Below are 22,698 nucleotides of genomic sequence, written 5' to 3' on the forward strand. Positions count from 1 at the left end.
CTTACTTCTCAGTCTCTACTGAAAACCTCAACCCCTACAGTCCACAACTCTATCAGATATCAAATCTTCCATCAAACACCTCCCCACCCCTAACTACACTCACCCTATACCTCCATCAGGGCAACCACATACTCTTGCCAACCATACACACAAGACGCCTCACATCCACTCCAATGCTAAAACCCCATCACTGAAATGCGCATTGATCAATGCACGTTCGGAGACTGCCCATGCCCTGGACATCTATGACCTAATTTCTACCCACAACTTAGACGCCCTTGCCATCTCTGAAACCTTGCTTCACGAAGCTTCAGGCCCAGCTCTAGACCTAGCCATCCCCCGAGGTTACACAATCTTTCGCAAAGATAGTCCAAACACCAAAGGAGGTGGAATGGCCCATCTCGCCAAAGGGCCTCATTACGAGATTGGTGGTAGTGATGGCGCTATTTGTGCCATGACTGCCACCAATAACTGGTCCGGCACCGGTGTAGTTCAATGGGGACTTACCGGTGTAGTCCGACCCTGGCGGGACCGGTAAGTCCCCATTGAACATGCCATTCCCCATTCCCATTGAGCCCCTACAGGGCTCAATGGGAATGAGGAGGGCGCTAATAACGGGTTTGCGCCGTGCAAGCCCGTTATTAGCGCCCTGGCCCCTTAGCGGGGCCCGAAAGGAACGTGTGGTCTGACCACACATTCCTTACGGTCCCCGCCAAGGGACCTCGGAATAGGCCGGTAGGGGATTACCGGTCTCCTTACCCGTGCCTGGTATCCCTTACCACCCTACTCGTAATGAGGCCCAAAGGCTCCCTGTTCATAAGGCCTTTCAACACGTCCATCAAGGAAAATGGAGACATCCTATCACTCAAACTTGCCACCTTGCCTACCAGTACCATCACCCTCCACATCATCTACCGCCCACCAGGAAAACCTTATCCACATCCATGCAGACAATATCAAAACCGCCTCTCAAATCATCATCCTTGGAGACCTCAATTTATGCCTCAACAACCTGTCCAACCTCCAAGCCACTTCCTTTTGCAACTCCTTCATAGCAATGAACCTCCTACAACTGATGAATGATCCTACCCACTCAAAGGGAAGCACCCTGGGCTGGGTCACTGCCCTCAACTGACAAATCACCATCGAATGCAACTCCCCTTTCCCGTGGACAGACCACCACATCATTACCTTCACCATCTCTTGCCTCGCTAAAACCAAAACCACTACTCATTTGCTACCCCCATCCCTGATGCAGTGGAGCATCTGCATGTGTTTAGTGGCAAGAGCTTGAAGGTGTGCGCACACGTGTGAGACTGTGTGTGTTCATGTATGTTTGTATTGTGAGAAATCAGAAGGTGTCTCACCCACTAGTCCCCGGGGATCTGTCATCGAGGTGGCCAGGACACGGTCATCGCTTTTGTATCCAGTTCCTGGGGGTGGTCCAGTGCAGGATCACCTGGTTGAGGGCTCTTCGGGGAGTGGGAGTGGGACACTGGATGGTAAGACGCAGTACGCCCTTAACTGTAACACTTTTACCCCATCCTACCACGTAGGATATTTAGGAACTCAATCCCCTTCTCCTTTTTTCAACACATACACTTTCTCACAGACAGCCCGCTATGAGAGAAAACGGACTAACACCCGAGCTGTATACCTGACGTGTCCCAATACAATGGTCAGGCAAGGAAAGACAATTACTGACCATTACACACATCTGACATCTACTACACCTCCCCCACATGGATAAAAGGTGGATCATGAGAGCACACCCTGAGTGAGGCAAAGCACACGAGTAAACAGAAGCTCCAAGATGGCAGTTTAACAAGAGGAGAAAGCCAACGAAACAGAAGGGGATAGCAAGGAGGGAAGTTCCCATGACCTTTTCGACAAGGAACCGTTACTTTCACAAAGCCTCGAAAATAGAAAGCATAAGATCAGGAAACCAGGCTGAGGAATCCTGCATTGTGTGTCAGAGGTACCCGGCCCTACAGCGTCGATAATCAAGATGGGGAGAATCGCCTGCTGCCGTGGTACTGTCCTTGGCTCCAACAACAAAGCAGCATCCGCGAAATCTACACAGCCGATGAGTTGGGTAGACCGATACAAGATCGGTCTGTGTGGAAGCCAAGGTTGCAAGTGACAACATTGTATGGCGAGCGCTAGAACGAGCATGGTATGAAATGCGTGTGATAACCAGCGTGAATAAAGTTGAACTGCTGATGAGTGATTGAACTTTGAAATCAAAATGCGATACCTTTGACAGAGTGGTCCGGCACCACGTGTGTGCTCAATTTGAAGGTCTCTGTAAGGTATCCAGCTGAGAGTTGACAAAAGTGAAAGCGTGACAAAGAATTGTGAATTAAAGTGATCCTGCGACAGGTCAAGCAAAATCCTGCGCACAGTCGAAAGTTTTTGATGTTAATATAGTAAGGAAAGTTTATAACAAAGTAGATAAAGTTTGTCCAAGCCCGGCAGATGGGAGACTGATTAAAGATTTTGTTTCAAAGCGGATCTGAGCCCGGTGGAGAGGGATCCAGGGTGAACCGTGAATCAATAGAGAAATTGGATATGCGAAAATCCAATCACCTAAGAAAATGGTTTAAATGTGAAATATGAAAAGGAAAGTGACTTTATTGTTTGTTTGTTGCATTAGGCTCTCTGAAAGAAGAGACTTTAAATGGCAAAAGACTTTAGCACAGAAGGCCATGATGTGGAAGTTTTGAACTGCACCCTCGTGCTAGAGAAACCAATGACTGTGCTAAACTCGAGTGTGCCACTTTGTCCTGTGCTGAAAACATGGGGAAGGGGAGCCAACGGCTTGAATATCCAGACATGTTGTTGCTTGAATACTTTTCTTTTGTATAACATTGTTCCCCACACTATTTGTATTCAGAGGTAAGGATTGGCAATAGGTTTATTAGTATAGTCCCTTTTATTTTGACAAGACACCACTAGGACTACGTTATTACTATTTGATGGTCATAGATTGTTCGCATCTTTAGATTTAGGATTAGATTAGATAGACATTTTCAAACCAAATTGAAGTTCAATAAACACCCTTGAACTGTTGTGGGGCGGGGGTGCGGGTGTGTGTGTGTGTGTGTGTGTGTGTGTGAGAGAGAGAGAGAGAGAGAGATTGACAGCTGTGGATGCATCATCCATAAAAGTGATTTGCAGTCACAATATTGGCCTATGTTGTGGGCACAGCATTATGAAAGTTACATACAGTGGCAATGCTGGCATATATTGAAGACGGGAGATGCTCAGAGTTATTTACAATATGAATGCTGGAATATAATGTGGGCACAACTTCATGAAAGTGGTCTATAAACATCAGTGTTGGCATATATTGTATTTGTACCTTCATGAAAGGGATTTACAGTGGGAATCCTGGCATACATTTTGGGAGCAACATTATCAAAGTTATTTGCAGTAACAATACTGGCATATATAATTTCATGAAAGTGATTCACAGTGGCAATGCTGTCCTATATTGTGGACAAAGGCATCATGAAGATGTTGTAAAATGCTCCTGTATGCAATTGATGACCAAGCATCGATTGGATATTATGTTATGTTATCCTGGAGAAATCATTAGAAAATGTATGGCCTTTTACCTAATTTCCTCCCAAATATTGTACCATAAGATGCACTGTTTCAATCCATTATTTTATACATTTTCTCTAAGAAGAACCCCAAACTTCTATACATAACTCATGTCTCTCTTTCTATGCTCAGTAACTTTCTCTAATTCTGAGGGGGATATTAATGCCCTCAACTGAAAATATTCACCAGCCATCTCTGTCCTTGAATTATTTAGAATGACACAACCCCTCAGAAATCACCCACGCTCCTGGCCTCAAAATATGCTCCACCACTACTTGTAGGAGTATCCTATGAAGGGCAATTGATCAAATATTTGTGGCCCTTTGATGAACCATGCTGCTGAGAATGTGGTAGCATTGATAAATGTCAGTAAGGAAGGCATTGCCTCCATCACGTTGTGAAAAGGCGAGGGCATGGATGGTTGCTTTAAAGGTTGTTCCAGTGACATGTTTTACCTTGATGGTCAGGAACAGCTGGAACCAGGCTAGCTGTGTCTAGTTTGAACGAGGCTGCTTGCTAGCACAAGTAGGAAAGACAAAACTGTTAATGATTTGCAAACTTTATGGATGCAGGGAAGCAATTGTAGTCTGAAAGTAAGTGTAAAGTTGAGACCAAGAAGCCACAGAAAACACAGAACTAACGCTTAGCCTGATGTTACTTGGGAGCAGTTTCTGCCTTTCCTCACATGTATGCAGAATGTATCTGAACTAAGAGAAACCTACCATAAGTTACTTAGCTTCGAACTTAACGCTAGCTTGCCCACTGCTGCCCAATGCTTTCTTTCATTAAAACATTTGCATTCCTTACTCGTGCAAGAAAGTAGTCCTAGCCATTCACTGGCATTTGCTCAAAATATTTCCTTTGATGCCCCCTTTTCAGTCTCGTCTCGTGGGTGGCCTTTCTGGGCATCCACAACTCTTGAGAAATGCCTGCTTCTTAGGCAGTATTCTACCCTTCTCCTGAAAGATGCTTGTCTCTTGTACTGTTTGCTTGGCGACTCCACCTTCCAACCGTTCCTCTATGCAAGTTTTAACTACTTTAACCTCTATCTGAATTCTTTTGGCAACCCTTTTAATTGTTTGGTACCCCTAGATGTCCTGTTGAATTCCCATTTCTCGTATTCTAGAAACCAACTAACCATTAGAAGATCAAAACGTTGGTGCATGGACCTTTTCAGCAAAATTACAAATGGTTTATAATCTTTCACTTGTTTTGTCGTAATGAACAGAGAAAGTTGGAGAAGGAAGAGCTGGAGCGAGAACGTAAGGAGGCCCGAGCGGAGCTGGAAGTGATGGAAAACCTCAAGCAGGAAGAGCTCATGATCCAGAAGAGACTTGAAGAACAGCAGCAGGTGAGCAAACCATTAGAAAACTGTGTTAAAAAGGTTACGATAATTCGATTGAAACTTAACCTCCCTGCAAGTAGGGTAAGAAAGTGTAACAACCTGCAGTTATTTCTCTTTCAATTTCGTGATACTTAAATAAAATCCAGTGTATTGTTCAGCCACTGATTCGCCATCCAGTGCTTTATCAAGGCCTTTTAACCCAACGGTTTATGCGCATTTTCACTAAAAGACGCCCACATATTTATGTTGAAGTTCAAGTAACGGTATAGTTTAAAAAGAGATTAGTTAGTAGATATGGGTGAAATGTACACACCAGGAGAGGCTGATTTCACCACTTTGAGTTCCACCAGGCATTTCATGGCAAGACTTCCTACAAAGCCAAGCAAATTTACTCAGGGCAGCACAGGATTAGGTTTGCCAAACAGGAGGCCAGAATGCTCGGTTTGCTCTTCTTAGCTGGAATGCTGGCCATTTGATCAGATCAGATCATGCGAACATCCGGCTTCCCAATTGCCAACATTTTAGGGCGAAGGACCCACTTCCAACTCCTTTGATTAGGCAGATTTCATCCAGTCAGAAAAGTGGTGGGTCTTCAGCTGGCAATTCCTTAATGTGCAAGCGGGAGATGGATTGTCTGCCCATTCTGCTCTCCACTTCCACAGTAGTATAATTGGGATATTCAATTAGCACAATAATTAGTATCTAAGTGCTTTACATATTACCAGATAAGTGAACGGAATCTCAAAGAGGTAATGTGATTTGTGCAGGGTCACACAATTGGAGGAATTGTATCATTAGAGCTTATGTTTCCTGTTTCCACAGCCGACAGTTAGATCGTTCGACCATGCTCTTTCAGAACAATTAGTGCGCTCGATTTCTGTTTGATGAAAAACTACTGAAGCTCTCAAAAATTATCAGAAGCACTCATGTAACAGATACATACAGAGCTATTTCTCTTTATATTGGAATACAATCTTGGCCTGTCAGCATCACTTAGTTTGTATATTGTGTACAGTTCAGACTATTTTTTGTAGTAGTATAAACACTGCACACACTTGCCAGAACACACAATTCGGCTAAGGACACATGGATAAAAAGAACCCAGAAAAACACTAGCATCCATCAATATTTGTATTGAGCGTTGGATGCAAACCTGTCCTTTCATCAAGACCCTATCATCACATTCTCGATGCAGCACCAGCACCATTTCAAGCTGGCAATGGGAAGAGGCAGAGATTCCCTCTAACAGCAGCAACAATGTCATCCATTATCTGCCGAGTAGTGCTGATTATTTACCAGTAATCATCATTACACTTTCCTTCTCTTCCTTGCCACAATAGTCTTGTCAAAGAACTTAATTTGTGACCAGGGCCCATGCTGGCACATTACATTAAACAAAAGTTGCCTGACCAACCACCCATGTCCAAGGTTCAAGTTACACAGAGCTGTAGGAGGTAGGACATCTAGGACTGGCACAATGAAGAATACGACTCTGTGTAAAGAAGATTACCATTAAGTACTCAGTTTCATCATCCCCCCCCTTCTTTGTCACCATCCTTATTGTATGAGTATATAGCAAGCAGTCAGGAATTCAAGCAGAGCCTCATTGGGGTTGTGGCAAGCCAGAAGAAGGACTCTGAGCAGAGGACATATTATCAAAGGGGTTTTATTTATCTTAAAAGAAAATGCCTGTCTAGCCCTATTGGTAAAAGGGGAGTTACCTTCCTACAAAATTTACCAAGATGCTTGTCGATAGTCAAAATAACAAAAAAGGTTCCCTGTCCAAAACCTATCCTCTAAACTGGAACAATCACTTAGAAAGAATATAAAAAAAAACTAGGCAGAGTGTCCTGCTTTCAGAGTTGTTCACCCAGATCTCTCTCAAGGGCTTCCAGGAATCCCTAAGGTGGGCGACATTTAAAAAAAATACTGCCGCAAAGGAAGCTTTTTGAATGAATAAATGTGCATGCGTTATGAAACATAAAGGAAGTTGTGTGAAATTTTGTAAAAAGAAAGGTGGTCATTCACCGTAATATAAAAGAGGTCTCATTGCACAGGTGGTTCTCTGCTGTTTAACCACTTCTAGGAATCTCTCTTGTTTTTGGATCCAATGCTTATCCATAGAAACAACTCTCCATGGTCTAACAGTTCTTGATCATCTGTCAAAGTTCCAAACGTTTCTCAAGTTGGAAAATAAAGTCTGAGGTTCCTGAAAATATCGGATTCCAAGTTGTCGTAGGTGGATGAATACCTCCTTAATACCTCTCTTCCACTTGGGTGGATTTCTCCCCACTAGGTTCACGTATTGTTTGCCTCTGTGTTCCCCTTGAACTGCTTCTTCACTTGTCTTATTAGGCCCCTCTTGCTCCTTTGGGTTTATCTGTCCCAATGTCTCACTTATCTCCCAGGGATATTCGTAACTCCCCTTTCCATCGGTCTCTTGGTTCTCGATAGTTTCTGTGAACCAGTTGGACTGATTACGATATTCAGGTTTCTTGGGCTCTCATAACCCTGCAGTTTCTCTGTCCCAATGTCTCTCTTACCTCTCTAGTGTATGGATAACACCTTTTCCTATGTGGCTCCTCAACTCTTAAAGGGGTCTCTATGAGCCATCTGGAAGTTTGCAATAATCCTGTTTCTTACACTTCCTTGGCTTTCTCTGTTTTAATGTTCCACTTATTTCTCTCAAATCACTTATCTCCCTTGTATATTGGTAATCCCTCTTTCCATATGCCTCTCGTGGTTCTCAGGAGTTTCTGTGAGCTGTTTGGCTGATTGCAATATTTGCAGTTCTTTGTCTCCCATAACCCTTACGTAACGCTTGCTTCTTTCGCTCTCTCTGGGCCTTTCGCCCCTAGTATGGGGGTAGGATAATCCTTCCTTCTTCCCCTTCACCCTCTGGTCTCTCAGCCCCCCCTCCACTATGAGCAACCCGGGTATCTTCGATGCCACAGCATGTGCTCCAGTGAGGTGGCTTGTGCTTGGTAGCAGTGGTGTTCCCCACAGCTTCCTGGCATTCCCGTCTGGATACAAGATTTGTGCAGCCCGCTAGTCGCTGCATTTCTCTGCTCCTCGACTCCCTCATTGCGAGTGGAAGATTTGTTCCTCCCTCGCGGTCTGGTTTTGGTATCTTTTCTCAGGCCCACCACATCCTCCGGATAAGACCGAATCCGCTCAGTCTTTGCCTCACTGACTCCACAGAGCTATGTGCCAGGTCGGCGGCCTCTCTCTTTCTATAGCTTCTCTCTGCGCCACAGCACAGCTCCACCTCTCAGTGACCTGCTAACGTCAGAGGCTTGCCTCTGTGCATTGCTTGTTCTCTGCCATTCAAGGGTGAGCATGCCTTTATTCTTGCTCTGTGACCAAAAAGGGGTGTGTTTTTTATGTTTAGATGTCAAGCCCATGGAAAGACCAGCATTGTCTTGAGCCAAACATCCATAGGCTCTTTCAGTATTACTTTGAGTCCCACAGCTGAATGCAACATCAGTTTCTCGTATCCTGTGAATGCAGATACTGCTTTAGTTATCGGATGTTCCCCATGGGAATGGAAGTCCTTGTCACCTTGAGGAGAGTCAGAAACGGGGTAGCTCACCCACAGGGAAAAAGGGGCAAAGCTTTGAGATTCCTCACAGCATCCATGCAGGAGTAATTCAGAAGTCATGCAACAGCCTTGATCCTCAAAGAAAGGAATATTTCAATGCCACACAAAGGAAGGTTAAGACTGATGGAAAGAAAAACTGTCAGTCAACATTCAAAGACTTACTGCTACCCTAAGCCCAATGAGCCGAACCATATCATTGCTGCCCCCAAAGGAACACGCTCACCATCTGTTGGCACAAACCCAAGTGTGAAACAAAGAAGAGAAGAACGGAAGGAAGAGGAAGTATTCAGCAAAGACAAATATTTGAATTAAGGCAAAAAACAAGAGACGGTGCTCTAACCAGGGCTCTTCCAACCAAAACTTGCTTAAGGTGGAAATTCATACAACGGCATACACAAGCTTCTTGGATATGAAGACACGAGGATGCCAGTAAACTAAGGCAGAAACTGGAGGACAGACCAAGAATCTGAAAAGAGAAACTCTGCAAAACATTGAGGTCAAAGGAAATGAAAGCTGATTGATCTAAGAATTGCTGTAGAAAAGTGGGACTCCACTTGATCATGACAAACATTTAGTACCAAATCCATGAACAATACCAGGAACAAAAGGGTGCACAGAAAAGTCAAATGAGCAATCTACAACACTCATCACATGAAAAGTAGGCTTAAGGCCCCGCCACTTCACAGCACAGAATGTTTGGGCTTCTTGTGAATCAATACTCTAAAGAGATCCAATTTACAAGGTAAGCATATGCAGCAGCTCAACAGGTAAATAGCTCGACCTGGCCATCAAATAAGGTAGCAATGCATTCACACAACCACAAAGGAGGACAAGACGGGTATTAAAAACTGAACAAAGATGTATTGGGAATGTCCTCCGATCAGACACTACTAAGAAGAAGTAGCCAGCATCCTTAATGACATATTGGACATACAAATCATGGCAACCCCACTAAAATAGTTACTGGGGGATATAGGCAAGGTGTCAATTAAAACGTGCAGACTTTCTTTTCGGTTGCAGTCGCAGTGGCCAAAAGGAACATACTCAAATGCTGGAACGCAAAAGTCGCCCCCACCTCTAAAGCATGTCTTAAAGACCTAATTTTCGTACACGAATGCGAGGAGAACTATGTAAGAGGAGTATCCTCCACCTGTAGACCAAAGACATATGGGGTCCTCTCCGGAGATACCTAAATAACAACATCTAGGAGGAGTCGGACGAAGAGACAACCCAGATCAACCACTGACTTGGTGTATTCATCACTGTTAGAACACCATAACAGCCTTTGCTACCCGATACCTGGCCAATCTCAAAGCTAAATGGGAAGCAGACATAGGTATCATCAAACCAGAAAACTGGATACAGGTCCTAATGTACCCACAAGAGGTTGAAATAGCCTCTAGGCTTCACTTGATAGAACTTAAAATACTTAATCGCGTCTATTATCCCAGGGTCGCATTGTATGGCTGGAAACGTGCCTCAGATCCGAATTGTTTACAGCGCCGGGAGGGGGAAGGCACCTTCATACAGATCCTGTGGGAATGCCCCTGGATCAAAACCTTCTGGAGACAATGATGTGGCAAATTAGCAGAGGTCCTGGGACAAACTATATCACTAAATCTGAAAGTACTGCTATTGGGTGTGCCAGATGAGAACAATGTTAAGAGGTGGGAAAAACTGTTCTTATCCACAGCAGTAGGGTTGATCAAATGCATTATTGCCCACAAATGAGGAGCATCAGAATGCCCAACCCTGGCTCAGTGGGCTGCAGATTTGGATGTATGCGCAGCAACGGAACACAGAATATACACAGCTCGGGGCTGTCCAACGAAAGCGAAGCACCTCAAAACCTTCCTCTTTGCTTCTGCCTTCTCCTCCCCTCTTCCCTGTTGATTCTACTCTCCCTCGGCACCATGCACCTGGCCACCCTCTGTCCTCCGGGCCCAGGTACCTGCTCATCTTGCCACCCTCACGCACTGCCTCCGGACCACCCCCTGCTCTGGGGTCTGTATCTGGACCCATACAGCCCTCCCCTTTTTTTCCTGCACTTTCAGACCTACATGGACTGCTGCCATAAACCCAGCACTTGCCACTTGCTGGCGGCACTCCCATTGTTTGTTGCCTTTTTATTTATTATTTTATTATTATTTTTGTTTTCTCCTTCTCGCTCCGCACTCTCCTTTTGTTCCCCCTTCCATGCAATGTTCCTCCTTCTCCCTCTACCCTGCACTTGCACGTTCTCAATGTCACTGGGCCGATGTTAGGCGATCCTCTGCACACCAGGCCACGACACATCAGAACACTGCTCACATTCCCCCAACATCTCCTCCCAAGCTTCGAGGCTCAAGTGATTCGGTGAAGCCACAGAACCGAAAACTCCGTACCAGTGTACGGGCTCGATTGCAACCCTTTCTGCATTGGCAACTGCCTTGGAGAACGTATAGCAGAAAGGGCGGCCTTACGTCTCCACGCCGGTCACGTGATACGCTATGGCGTTCCCCATGTGATCTTGGTGGACGTCACATGATCCAGAGAAGTCACGTGACCCAGGGGCGATCAGTATAAAGGTCTGAGAGACAGAACGCTCATTGCTTCTCAGCTGGCTTCGAACACTGTTTGGCGTTACATCTTGCTCCTTGTTACCTTGATCACGGAACTCTATCTCGGACTCCCTTGGACACCCCTTGGTACTTTTGCTTGGAACTGTTTACCTGTTGCCGGATATTTGGACTGCACCTCGACTTGTCTTTGGATCATCCCTTGGTACCTTGCTGATCTTCTACGCCTTTTTCCCTACTGGGGATTCAAGTCAAGCCCTGACTCCCACAGGTGGCTACCCTTCATCCACGCTAACCTGCGGTTCTACTATTCCAGGGACCGCCGCATCTAATGAGCCTCGAACCTCCCTACTAGGTTACCTGGGTCTCCCTTACACCAGATAGGTAAGACACTTTAGATTCTTTTGTTTACCTGCCTGTATTGTGATTGCCTGGTGCTTAACCTCCTTCCTTCTTGACAGCAGCATCGGTGTTCCAGAGGCTCCGTGGATCTGGGAAGACATCTCTCACCTGTGGCCTCAAGGGTCGCACAGCGGGTTTCTATTTCGTTCCCCTGTGCGTCACTTGGGGACGGAGGTCTCATCGGTCTACACGACACTCAAGTCAGAACAGCCGAGTAAGATTGTTGTTTTTGTTCTCCACTGTTCCCCTTCCCTTGCCTTGTCGCACACTGAAACACTTGTGTATGAGCGAAATAGAAATAAAATATCAATATCAAGATATGGGGGAAATGGGAGGAGGGAGGGGAATGAGGACCTTCTAGACACTACGAGACGAATGGGTGGGAATGTAATGACGTGATTTGATGTGATTTAATGTAACAATGTATGTGATTGCTAAGTGGCCAAACCACGACCAGGACATGTGAAGTGGCGAAGTGCATAAGTGGTAAGATTTGTATTGGAAAACAATAAAATGTTTTATTTTAAAAAAAATCTGTGGAATATGCAAAAGTCACTGGATATATATCATCCCTGTTATTTCACAGGTCTTAACAATGAAGAACCTCGTCATATCCACCTCGCATAGGGGAAGAGTATGTGAGAAACCAGAAGGTGTCTCACCCTCTAGTCCCCGGGGATCTGTCATCCAGGTGGCCAACAAGGCCATTGCTTTTGGATCCAGTTACTGGGGGTAGACCATTGCGGGAGTATCACCTGGATGAGGGGTCCTCAGGGAGTGGAAGTGGGACACCACAGGGTGAGATGCGGTATCCCCTTCCCAATAACACCCTTTCCCCATCCTACCAGCTAGAATGCCTAGGAATTCAATCCCCCACCCCCTTGCCAACACAAACACTTTCTCACGGACAGTTCACCGTGAGCGACAATGGACTAACACCAGAGCCATATACCTGACATGTCCCAACGCCATGGACAGGCAAGGCCAGGCAATTACAGATTATTACACACACCTGACTTCCATCACACTTCCCCCACATGGATAAAAGGTGGAGCATGAAAGCACTCTGAGCGAGGCAAACCACGCGAGGAAACAGCAGTTCCAAGATGTCAGTTTGATACAAGGAGAAAGTCAGCAAGACCAGAGAGAGTCGCAATGAGGGAAGTGCCTGTGGCCTCTAAAGACTGTTACTTTCGTGATCCTTGGAAAGTAAGAAACCCGAAGACCAGGCACTAAGGCTGATCAAACCTGCAGAGTTTGTCGGAGTTACTCTCCTGCATCGATAACTAAGGTGGGGAGGAACGATTGCCGCTGTGGTACTGTCCTTTGCTCCTAGAACAAAGCGACGTCAGAAAAGACAGCACAGCCCATGAGTCAGAGAATGATATCAAACCAGCTTGTGTTTTGAACCAAGGTTGCATTTGGCAACATTGTACAAAATAGAACAGTGTCAAAAGAGAACAGTGTGTGAGGCATCTGCAAAGAGCGACGTGGATATAATTGGAAACCAAAAGGAGTAGGTGAACTTTATCATTGAACTTTGGGAGGCCAAGAAAATATACCATACACAGAGTGGTCCGGCGCCACATTGGTGCTAATTCAGAAGTCTCTGTGAGGTATCTGACTGATGCTGAGTCTGAGAAAAAGGAATATTGAGATCAAAGTGGTCATGCAGGGGGTCAAGCTAAACCCTGTGCACATTTGAAAGTCTCTGATAGTTTAAAGTACATCACAATTGGTCCGAGCCCAGCTGAGGGAGACTAATTGAGTAAAAGAAAGGGATCTGAGCCCGGCTGATGGGGATACAGGGTGAACACCCAAATTGAGTGCTGGAAAAGGAAAATAACGTTTTCGTGTTGCTTTTGTATACCATGCCCTCTGAGTCAAGAAGTAACAAGACTTGGACACAGAAGGTCTTGAACTGTAAAAATTGAAGTGTATGCTTGTGCCACAGAAACTAGATTGTGTGCTTTGCTCGAGTGAACCGCCTTGTCCCGTGCTCAAAACATGGAGAAGGGAGGCCAACGGCCTGAACATCTTTACTTATCATTGGCTGAACACTTTTTCTTTTTCATTAACATCACCCCACCTTATTTGTAAATTAGTGGTAAGGATTCGTAATAGTTTTTATTTCCTATAGGCCCTTTCTAGATTCAAGGGGATCAAGCTCTCCTATGGTTACTGACCCACCCCCATCTCATTTTATCGCTTGGTGAGCTTGCTTGTTCCCTGATGCTTCCATTTCCGAGTCTTCAGCTTCCTCACTGGAGCTCAGTGGGCGGGAAGTTTGCCCCTTTTGGACCCCAGGGGTCGGTCCACCTTTGTCCTCATTGGACACCGGCTCTTCCAGCTTGTGTGCTGGATTCACCTCCAAGTTTCTGCTTTTTTTTGTGGGGCTGGTATGCCGAGGACTGTCATCTCCAGAGTCTGTGCTAGGCCTCTTCTCACCCGTAGCTTAGGCGGCCGTACTCCATTGTAAAGTCAATGTAGCAATATCTTTCACCAGACGAGCCGCCAGTGCTGTGTTCTTTCCCACAAATTGATCACCTCTGACCAGGTCTAACTTTGGCTTGAGGTTTGTCTGGTAGCATACCTCCAAGTTCTTCTGCTGGCTCCGCGTGGGCTCTTTGAGTTCATCATTAACAGGAACTCTCTCTTTGTGAGGACGGAAGGCCTCCAATATGGGGGTTGTCGGTGTTCCAGGCATACTGTTATAATGTCATCGCTATCTGAGGGGTAGTTCCTCAGCCCCCCGATCTTCATTTCAAAGGGTTGAGTTTGATAAAAAAAATCACAATAGGATCCATACTAGCCAGTAAACCGGCATCTGAAACATTGGGCCTCATTACAAAGTTGCTGGTCTGGATACAATGGTACCAGTAAGCTTACCGGTATCGTTGTATCCAGACTGGCAAACCCTGAGTTTTGCTGCGGGTGCCTTTCATTCCGCCAGGTCTGACCTGGTGGAATGAAAGGCACCTGCGAGCACAGCAAGCCTGTAGCACCGGCATGGTAATGAACCGTGCCAGTACTACAGGCATCCCCATTCCCATTGAGCGCTATGGGGCTCAAATGGGAATGGGGATATACCGGCTCCGGCACCCACGAAAGGGCAATTACTGGGACCGGCGGGGCCAGAATACCCCAGTAATTGCCTATTCACGGGTGCCAGATTTTCTTGACGGTTTGGAGGTAACCTTACCTGTTTGTCTGGCAAGGCTACCTCCAACCTTGTAATGAGGCACATTGAGCCACTTTTCCTCTAAGGGTGAAAAGGATGTGTTTTTGTACAGCTATCCTCTCTGTTCATTGTTGCTTTGTGTCAGCGGCGCAGATTTATTTGAGCTAAAGTGCCATTTAATGTTCTTACATTCTGAGAGTGATTTACTCCTTACTTTCAGTTGTAGGGAGCCTCCCCTTTTACTCGAGGCTGCCCCTGATGAAGCGTTGGGGGTGGCCCTAGGTTTAGGCTCTCTCAATACTGGTGTCAGCCACGATGGACACCTTGTTTCTCAATGGTCATATGAGATCTTGGGTTGAGCGCTGATTCGCAAACGTTCCGTGGCTCTCCCTCCCCTAGTTCCTCAAAATCAACTCTCTCCTTGTTCGGGGAGACAGAGGTTTACGAGAAACCTCCATCGACACAGAATCCACAGTACAACCAGGAGAGGGTGTTTCTGGCGTGTTATGAGGTTGCTCAAGATTATCATCATTAGGGGCCTGTAGAGAAAGGGGAGGCAGTTGCGGGCGACGTGGTGCCCTCCCCTGTGGCGATGATTGGGTAGAGGAGGTGGAGGGGGATTCTCTGGCTCCCTCAGCAAACTTTGTAGGAGTCGGTATTGTGGGTCCAACCTGATGCAAACAAGTGCCACCCCGCACCCCCCGCCCGCCCCATTACCTCTGTTCAGTTGCGTCTTTCTGCTCCATTTCTATCACAAACCCACTGCAAACACTCTGCCAACACTCCGTGACGTACAGCATCAGGAGTGGATTATTTATAGTGGTGGACCCTCCTTCTTGCAGGGAACAACCTTTTCATTCCTTCATCACTTTTTTAAATCTCCTAATATCTCCCCTTTTCATGGAGAAGTGTCATTATGAGGCCGCATCTACCTGAACAGAGCACTTTTAGCCTGTTTGCAGTTCCGCTCTTCCACTGCCTCCTGAAGGTAATTGCTTTTTTGCCAAAGTGAACATCGCATTGCCACACATACTGCTTTATGCCTTGATTCTAAGGGGAGCTTTCTTCGTAAATCACGCGAAAATGAATAATGTGTGGCAGATTCGCAATCATTTTAAACTCCAAAGCATATGGCTTTTGCTTGAGCAGTACGGTCCTGTTTTACATTTGCAATCATGATTCAGGGGTGAAAATGTAAAACAAGATATCAGAAGAAAGACTCGTAAGGCATGCCACCTGACTTGCACTCCGAGCCTCCAGGAGGGTGGGGGCTGGCGGCAGACCTGCTTATAGCGTCAAGTCTGCAGCCCGCCCGTCCGCCACCCTTTGCAAATCTGGGACCTGTGTGCTAGGCTTCCTGATTAGAACATACAATGTTCACACTACGCACCCCGTTGTGTTGCAGCAGGCCTTTGTGAATCGAGGTCCTTGTGTCTTGATCATCCTACCTGTAGAAAATTATCAACACTCGGAAGCGGAAAGTTTGAATTAAACAATGGCAATTGCTCTTGGAACTCTCCCTTTCCATCGTGCTTTAACCTACTGTGCTACTAAACACAGGCAAAAACCTTATCAAGGTCAATCGTCTCCATGCCATCCAAAACTGCTAGTTCACATCCCAGCAGACATCTGCGTCAGCCTCTCAAGGTCTTCTGAAAAGTGTGTTGCAAGTCTTGCATTCTTCAGTCACGTGGTCAGGGGGTAAGCGATATGTACACCGCCCTGAGAGACCTCAAGTAGCACATTTTTCCTCAGACATTTAAAAGAATCTTTAAGCAATGCCATTGCCTTTATAGTCCTTGAGCGGTCTCATGCTGTCTTACTTTTAACCGCTGGTGTACTTAAGAGGTGTGGGGGCTAGCTACATTTGACAAAATGTGCAGCTAAACAGCCAGAATCAGGCAAAATGAGCTGAGAAATGTATTTCTTAAACGCAGTTTCAGATGTTAAGGCTGTCACAAGATGAACTATTTCATAAAATGTACCGTTTGCTAAAGAAGTTCAGGACACCCTGCTGTGGACACACGGTGCAGCTATAGCTGAAGATGGCCTGGTAGGAAATGACACAAAATGAAGCCGGTAGGTTTTAGTTTGTTACTATTGTATAATATACCAAGAGTTCTCGGCCTGGCGACTATCAAGTATCCAAAACATTTGACTCAATCAAGGATCCCAAAGTTTACAACAAAGATTCCAGGTAGGTAACTCATTTCTTATGCGCTAGGCCACAGGCAACCCTAAACATGTTTCCGTCTCATTGGGGGACCACCAGGGATGTGGGCCTCAGGACCAGTGCTGGAGCTGGGTCTGATGTCCCTGGATTCCCAATCCAGGGCAAGGGAAAGCACACGTCCTTGCTGTCAAACGCTGCACTTGCAGTAATAAGCTGTTGCCAACCCAACCGAGACAACTGTGCTCCAAACGCTTACAGTGCATGTAGTCTAAAGCCTAGGGTAAGCCACCTTCTGCTTCCTGGTGGACATTTTTCTGGGGTCTCCTTTATTTATTTATTTATTTTTCCAGCGCAATCTGTGTTTTCTCTCCCCTATGCCTCCCCTGCTTGACCACCTCCATTCCTCACCACTGTCTGTTCCCCCAAACTGTGATTGGTGACTGTACGGGTCACATGACCCAGAACGCAGAATTTACCACAGCCTGACAGGGCAATCAACACCCAGGTAAGGTGAACTGCATTTTACTATTTAAATATATAATTGACCATTGTACTGTTTAATAACTACACTGTCATGGTGTATGCTTGGATACCCAGCACATCACTAGGTTGACCCTCTGTGTTTTACCCGCATATCTAGTAAATGGATTAACTCATTGTGTGTAGCTGCATATCCAGTCTTTGGCTAGACATGCAGGCACATCCACATATCAGGCACACAGATTAACTAATTGTGTGTGTGTCGAATTGACTTCTGCCCTGCAGGAGTACAATTATGAGTATAGGCAAAATACGCCCACTCATGCCTCACACTTATACGAACTAAGAGCCAATACAATCATAAAGGTAAAACTGCACAGTTAAGAGATACACCTCTGTCGCCTTTTGTGGTAACCTGGGCAGAGGGAAGGCTATACTCCCAAGAGGGGTGTGACTGTGGTTCAGTAGCAACCCAAACAGTGAAGTATCATAGTCCAAAATAAATGAATGTCCAATCAAGGTTCATAAAAATCTATACTTTAATCAAACACACAATGGACATTAATAACTCACTAGAAATCAAAGATAAAACACCCACTCCTGTAGAAGGAAAACAGACTATGCAAAGATAGAATAGATACAGCCCTCTGGGAAATGAGACAGGGGAGAAAAGGCAATGAAGACCACAAAGTTCAAAGGATATGTTCTTGAGGTTGCAAACAGGGGATTACAATTACCTATCCAGTCTGCCCAAAAATGGACCAAGGGACAGTTAGCAGTCAATCATACCTTTTTTCGGTTTTTGGTGTCCAGCAGCACCAAATCAGACTTCTTAGTGCTTGTGTGACGATCCAGGGAGAGTGCAAAAGGCAGCAACAAATGGTCCTGGTGGTTCAACTGTGTCAAACAGTTCTGGAAACACAGCTCCAATGGTGAATAACACTGGGATCCAAGCGGTCTTGGCACTTGGCGTGCTATGAGTCCCAATCCAGGAGCTCGGGGACAAGACAAGTCATTTTCTCGTGCTCCCAAACACTTGGAAGGCTGGCACACAACTGCAGGGGTCCTTCAACTCAGTAAGGTCCTGGGTACCACTGGGGCTGGCAGAGAGGCAGTTCACTTCACACGTTGATGTGAGCCCCACTCCAGGGACTCGGGGACAAGATGGGGCCTTGTTCTCGGGCTCACCAACACGGGGGAAGCTAGCACACAACTGCAGGGACCCTTCAACCCAAAGGCATTCTGGGCACTGCTGTGGCTGGAAGAGAGACAGGTTTTGTTTGTCAGTAGCAGGTTCACCCCCAATGGTCCCTGGGGATGGTTGGGGGACAGAACTTGTCTCTGCCTTGAAACACCTGCCTACACCTCACAATGAAAGCAGCATCCAACAAAATCTTCTTTCAGGATTGAAGTCCAAAAGATGATTGATAGCAGCAGTGTGAGGCCCGTTCTATAAGCCGAAAGCCAACAATGATTGGATTACCTATCCTGCTTTACGGGTCAAATCCCTGCTCTTTGAAAGAAGTTGACTATGCCCTTCTGACATCTCACCCAAAGTGTTTTGTGGTATAGGAAGTGGAGGGGGCAGGAAAGAGAAAGAGAGTCAGAGAGAGTCAAGATGGCAGAATCCTCCCAAAACTGTACAAATCTCTCTCTGGCTAAACTACCCCCCGCCCCCCTTACCTTCTCAATAGAATCAGAGGCATTTAAAAATGCAGCATCCTGGTGTGAGGCTACTCCCTTTGAATGGGTATGCTCCTTTGATGCCTGGGCAGCCTGTTTGGCAGCTGTCCCTGGCAGAGGCTTTCCCTGCTCTCACAAAGAGATGAAAGTGGATACAGGGCCATTCAGTTTCATGCCTTGTCATTTGACAGGCTCAACCCATCTGTCCAGAATACACATCACCTTCCACAGCTGAGCTTGCCTCACAGGAGCAGGCACCTCTGTGATATCAAATTAGATGTGGCTGTAATGTTCATAAGTAGTGCCATGCACCATGCCTTAACCCAGGCATAGCTTTATTCTTAGAGTTTACACTGCCACTATCATGGGCTATTTATGATCATCATAGTTTTGGTACAGGGGTGCATATCATAAATACACCGTCTGCGCTGCAATGATTTAGCTGTCACAGCCGGTGTAAAAAAGGGGATGATGTGACATCTGAACCTGCTCTGTGCCACTGGTAGAACAGGTGCTAAAAATCAGGATACTGATGCAGTATGACACATTTACACACTATACTTTTGGCATGGAACTTATAAAAAAAGGTGAATCTGATCAGCAGATTACCCTTTCAGATATGAAATTACCCGTATCATTTTACTCTTCATTTGTACGTACGCACACATAGATAGATCGAATCACTGAGTTTTCGTCCACTTGTACAGCTCAGTTACATTACTGCCTCCATATCTTGCACACATCTGTATTGTCTCACTCGGTCTACCCGCATACCAAACACATACCGGGTTTGACACATTGAACTGCCTTTATAACAGTTGTGTAACTGCATTCCTATTGCACAACTCTTTGTGTCCATCTGCATACCAAACAGTAAGATGGTTCAACTCAGTATATGGACTTGTATACCTAGCCCACAGCTAGATTAACTATGCATGGCAGCGTAGCCTTTGTGTAGCTGACTGTGTTCTGCATTGCAATGCGAGCACATAAGCCAGAGAGGCCCATTGGGTTTGCCTGCTTACATATCTAGTTTATAGCTAGATAGATTGACTAATTCTGTCTACCCCCAATTCCACTTGCTTGCATACCTATCATTCAGTTTAAACACTTCATCAGCGTTGCATGCTTTAATAGCACTTAGCTAGATTGACCCTCTGTTCTGTGTGCAGAACAGTAGCATTGCCAGAATGGCTCCTTGTGTTTGGCTGGCAAATCAATGGCCTTGTTGGACTGACACATGTGTGCTTGATTGAACACCTAGCACATAACTAGATTGAATCATTTGTTGTCTGCCTGCATAACAACCGCATACCTTTCTATTTCTGCCTGCACACCTAGCATATAGCTAGATTGAATCATTGTGTTACATTCATCACAGGGAAGGTATACTCAACAGCACACCATTACATTTTCGTTATAAAATATGCCATCTAGAGTGAGCACCTATGCGAGTCAGACTCTTGCCCAATTGTTTGAGGTGTAGGCCAGCAAGATTAGTATAGAATGACTTTGTGGCTGGGCTGTCTTCATTTTTAAGCCAGATCAGATAGCACAGTGAGCTAAGCGTTCGCTGATGATATCTGTGTGCAGCCTGCTATGGCAGGTTCAAATCCTGGCAGGGTCAACTCAGCCTTTCATCCTTCCGAGGTTGATAAATTGAGTACCACTCTGTGGGATAATAATGTCTTCTGTTATTTCAGTGCTCTGAGACCTATGGGTGTGTAGCACTATTTAAGAAAAACATTATTATTATTTTATGCTGAAATGTGAGTATATTTAGTATCTGGTGATCTATGGACAGTTTGGTGGTGGCATCAGCTGCTTTGTCTGCAAAGTCTGGTCTATATGAAGGAGGGCTGTATGTTAAGAGGCAGCATGGCAAAGCAGTGGAAGGGATGGAGCATTTCAGAGTGAGGAACTCAGTAGGCATGATGTCGGTGGAGGGGATTGGGCCTGTGAAGGAGTCTCTGTGAACCAATGCTATCCCTCCTTTAATACTGTTGTTGCAATTAGCACATACGATATTGAAATCTGCTTATATCAGACCTGCTCAATAAGCCCAAAGTACACCCGAACTACCCAGGCAGGTACTGCCCAATCTCAAACACTCCTCATATTAGGAAACTACTGGAGAAAGTCTTATTTGTATTTTATTTATTGAATTTATAGAGCGCTTTTGCCAAAGCGCTTAACAAACATTGAAACAACTATACAAAATAATGAAATGAAATGAAATGACAAGTCATGAACAGAAGCAAGTGAATTATACATTACGTGTTGGAGACGGGAGACAAAAGGTAGTCTTTTAAGGCAAAAAAAATTGAAAGCAGAGGGTTGTATATGAAGGAACAGTAAAGAAAAAAGAGAAAATGGGAAGCGGCACAAGGGGGTTTGGGTGGGAGAAGATGGAGGGGTTGAGAACAGAGTAGGAGACTAGAGAAGAGAGATAGGCCATAGAAAGGAGCAAGTCCGTGAAGACACGTAAAAACAATGCAAAGAAAGTTAAAAAGAAGCTAGAGATCAAAAGAAAGCAAAGAGGCAGAGAAAACAGAAGGAATAATAGGGGGCAAAGTGGAGTCGAAAGTGGAGACAGATGGTGGGATTAAAGACAGAGCGAAGAGGAGCCAGATGAGAGGACGGTTAATTAAAATAAGACTTATAAGGCCTAACTTTCTCTGTCATTATGGGTGGTCTCTACCTATCTTACTAAGGTGCTCATCAGTCATTAGCGGAAGTCCAAATAATGGCGTCCGCTGTCCAAAACTACCCTGTATGAGCCTACCCCTATGTAAACTAACTTGCATTGGGAGAATGACGACGCCTCCTTAGGATACTTCTAGTATCAGTCCATAAATCAATACAGGATCCTTAAATATCCTCTTATTTTTTAAATTTTTTTATTTAAAGCATTTAGCATAAAAAAATACAACCTTTTCTTATATGCAAATTTTTCCCTCATCCACATACACAAGCCAAACCCATTATTTTCCTTCTTTCTTAGTTCTGCATCAGAGTGGATCCAGGTTTGGCTATGTGTTAAGAAACAAATGTTGTCCATTGTGTTTTTAGACCATTTCAAGTCTCTTTAACATCGATTCAAGGAAGATTCCTAAAGCTTTGGTAATTTTCCTATTTGGATTGCCATATAAGGCTGACCACCATAAGTCGGAATCTAGATCACATGCTGGAGACAATATTGGTTGTAATATGCATCCCCTTTCAGTTCTAAGTTCTCGGCGCAAAACATGATTAGGTGTCGAGTCGATTCATCTTCTTGCTTGCATAGTCTACAAAGTTTTTCTTTTGCCAGGCCATATCTGACCAGATTTGTCCTTGTTCTTAGAATGTTCAAACGGAATCGCAATATTAGATCTCTATGATTCTGATTGGCGCTTTTTTCTAGATATCCTAGCAATATCTGTGGGCATCTAGTTATCTTTTCAGACAAGGTATGATGACTCGAAATCGCTCTCGCACGCTCTTATTACTTCTTTGATTAGTCTCTGTAATTCTTCAATGGAGCTTGTGAGTATTCTTCGTTCTTTTAGATGTTCTTTTATGGCTTCCTTATAACATTTCACCTATTGTTTGGGCTTCTCTGTATATTCTAGGATTTCCTTGTGGTGTGGGGTGACTACCCCTCTTAGAGTATTATCCTTCAAC

At 45.2% G+C, this 22,698-nt stretch overlaps 1 protein-coding gene across 2 annotated transcripts in view; it reads left to right on the forward strand.

The window, feature by feature from the left end:
- The window catches only part of LOC138472650 (DPY30 domain-containing protein 1-like), a 344,183-nt gene that overhangs the window by 142,870 nt on the left and 178,615 nt on the right, over positions 1-22,698 (forward strand). For both annotated transcript variants that reach the window (XM_069610928.1, XM_069610929.1), the window contains exon 3: positions 4,838-4,960. In XM_069610928.1, coding sequence (XP_069467029.1) covers positions 4,838-4,960 — 123 coding nt within the window. The remainder of the gene's footprint in view (positions 1-4,837; positions 4,961-22,698) is intronic.

Source organism: Ambystoma mexicanum, chromosome 8 (assembly GCF_040938575.1).
Source record: "Ambystoma mexicanum isolate Mex_15411 chromosome 8, UKY_AmexF1_1, whole genome shotgun sequence".
Lineage (NCBI taxonomy): Eukaryota > Metazoa > Chordata > Amphibia > Caudata > Ambystomatidae > Ambystoma > Ambystoma mexicanum.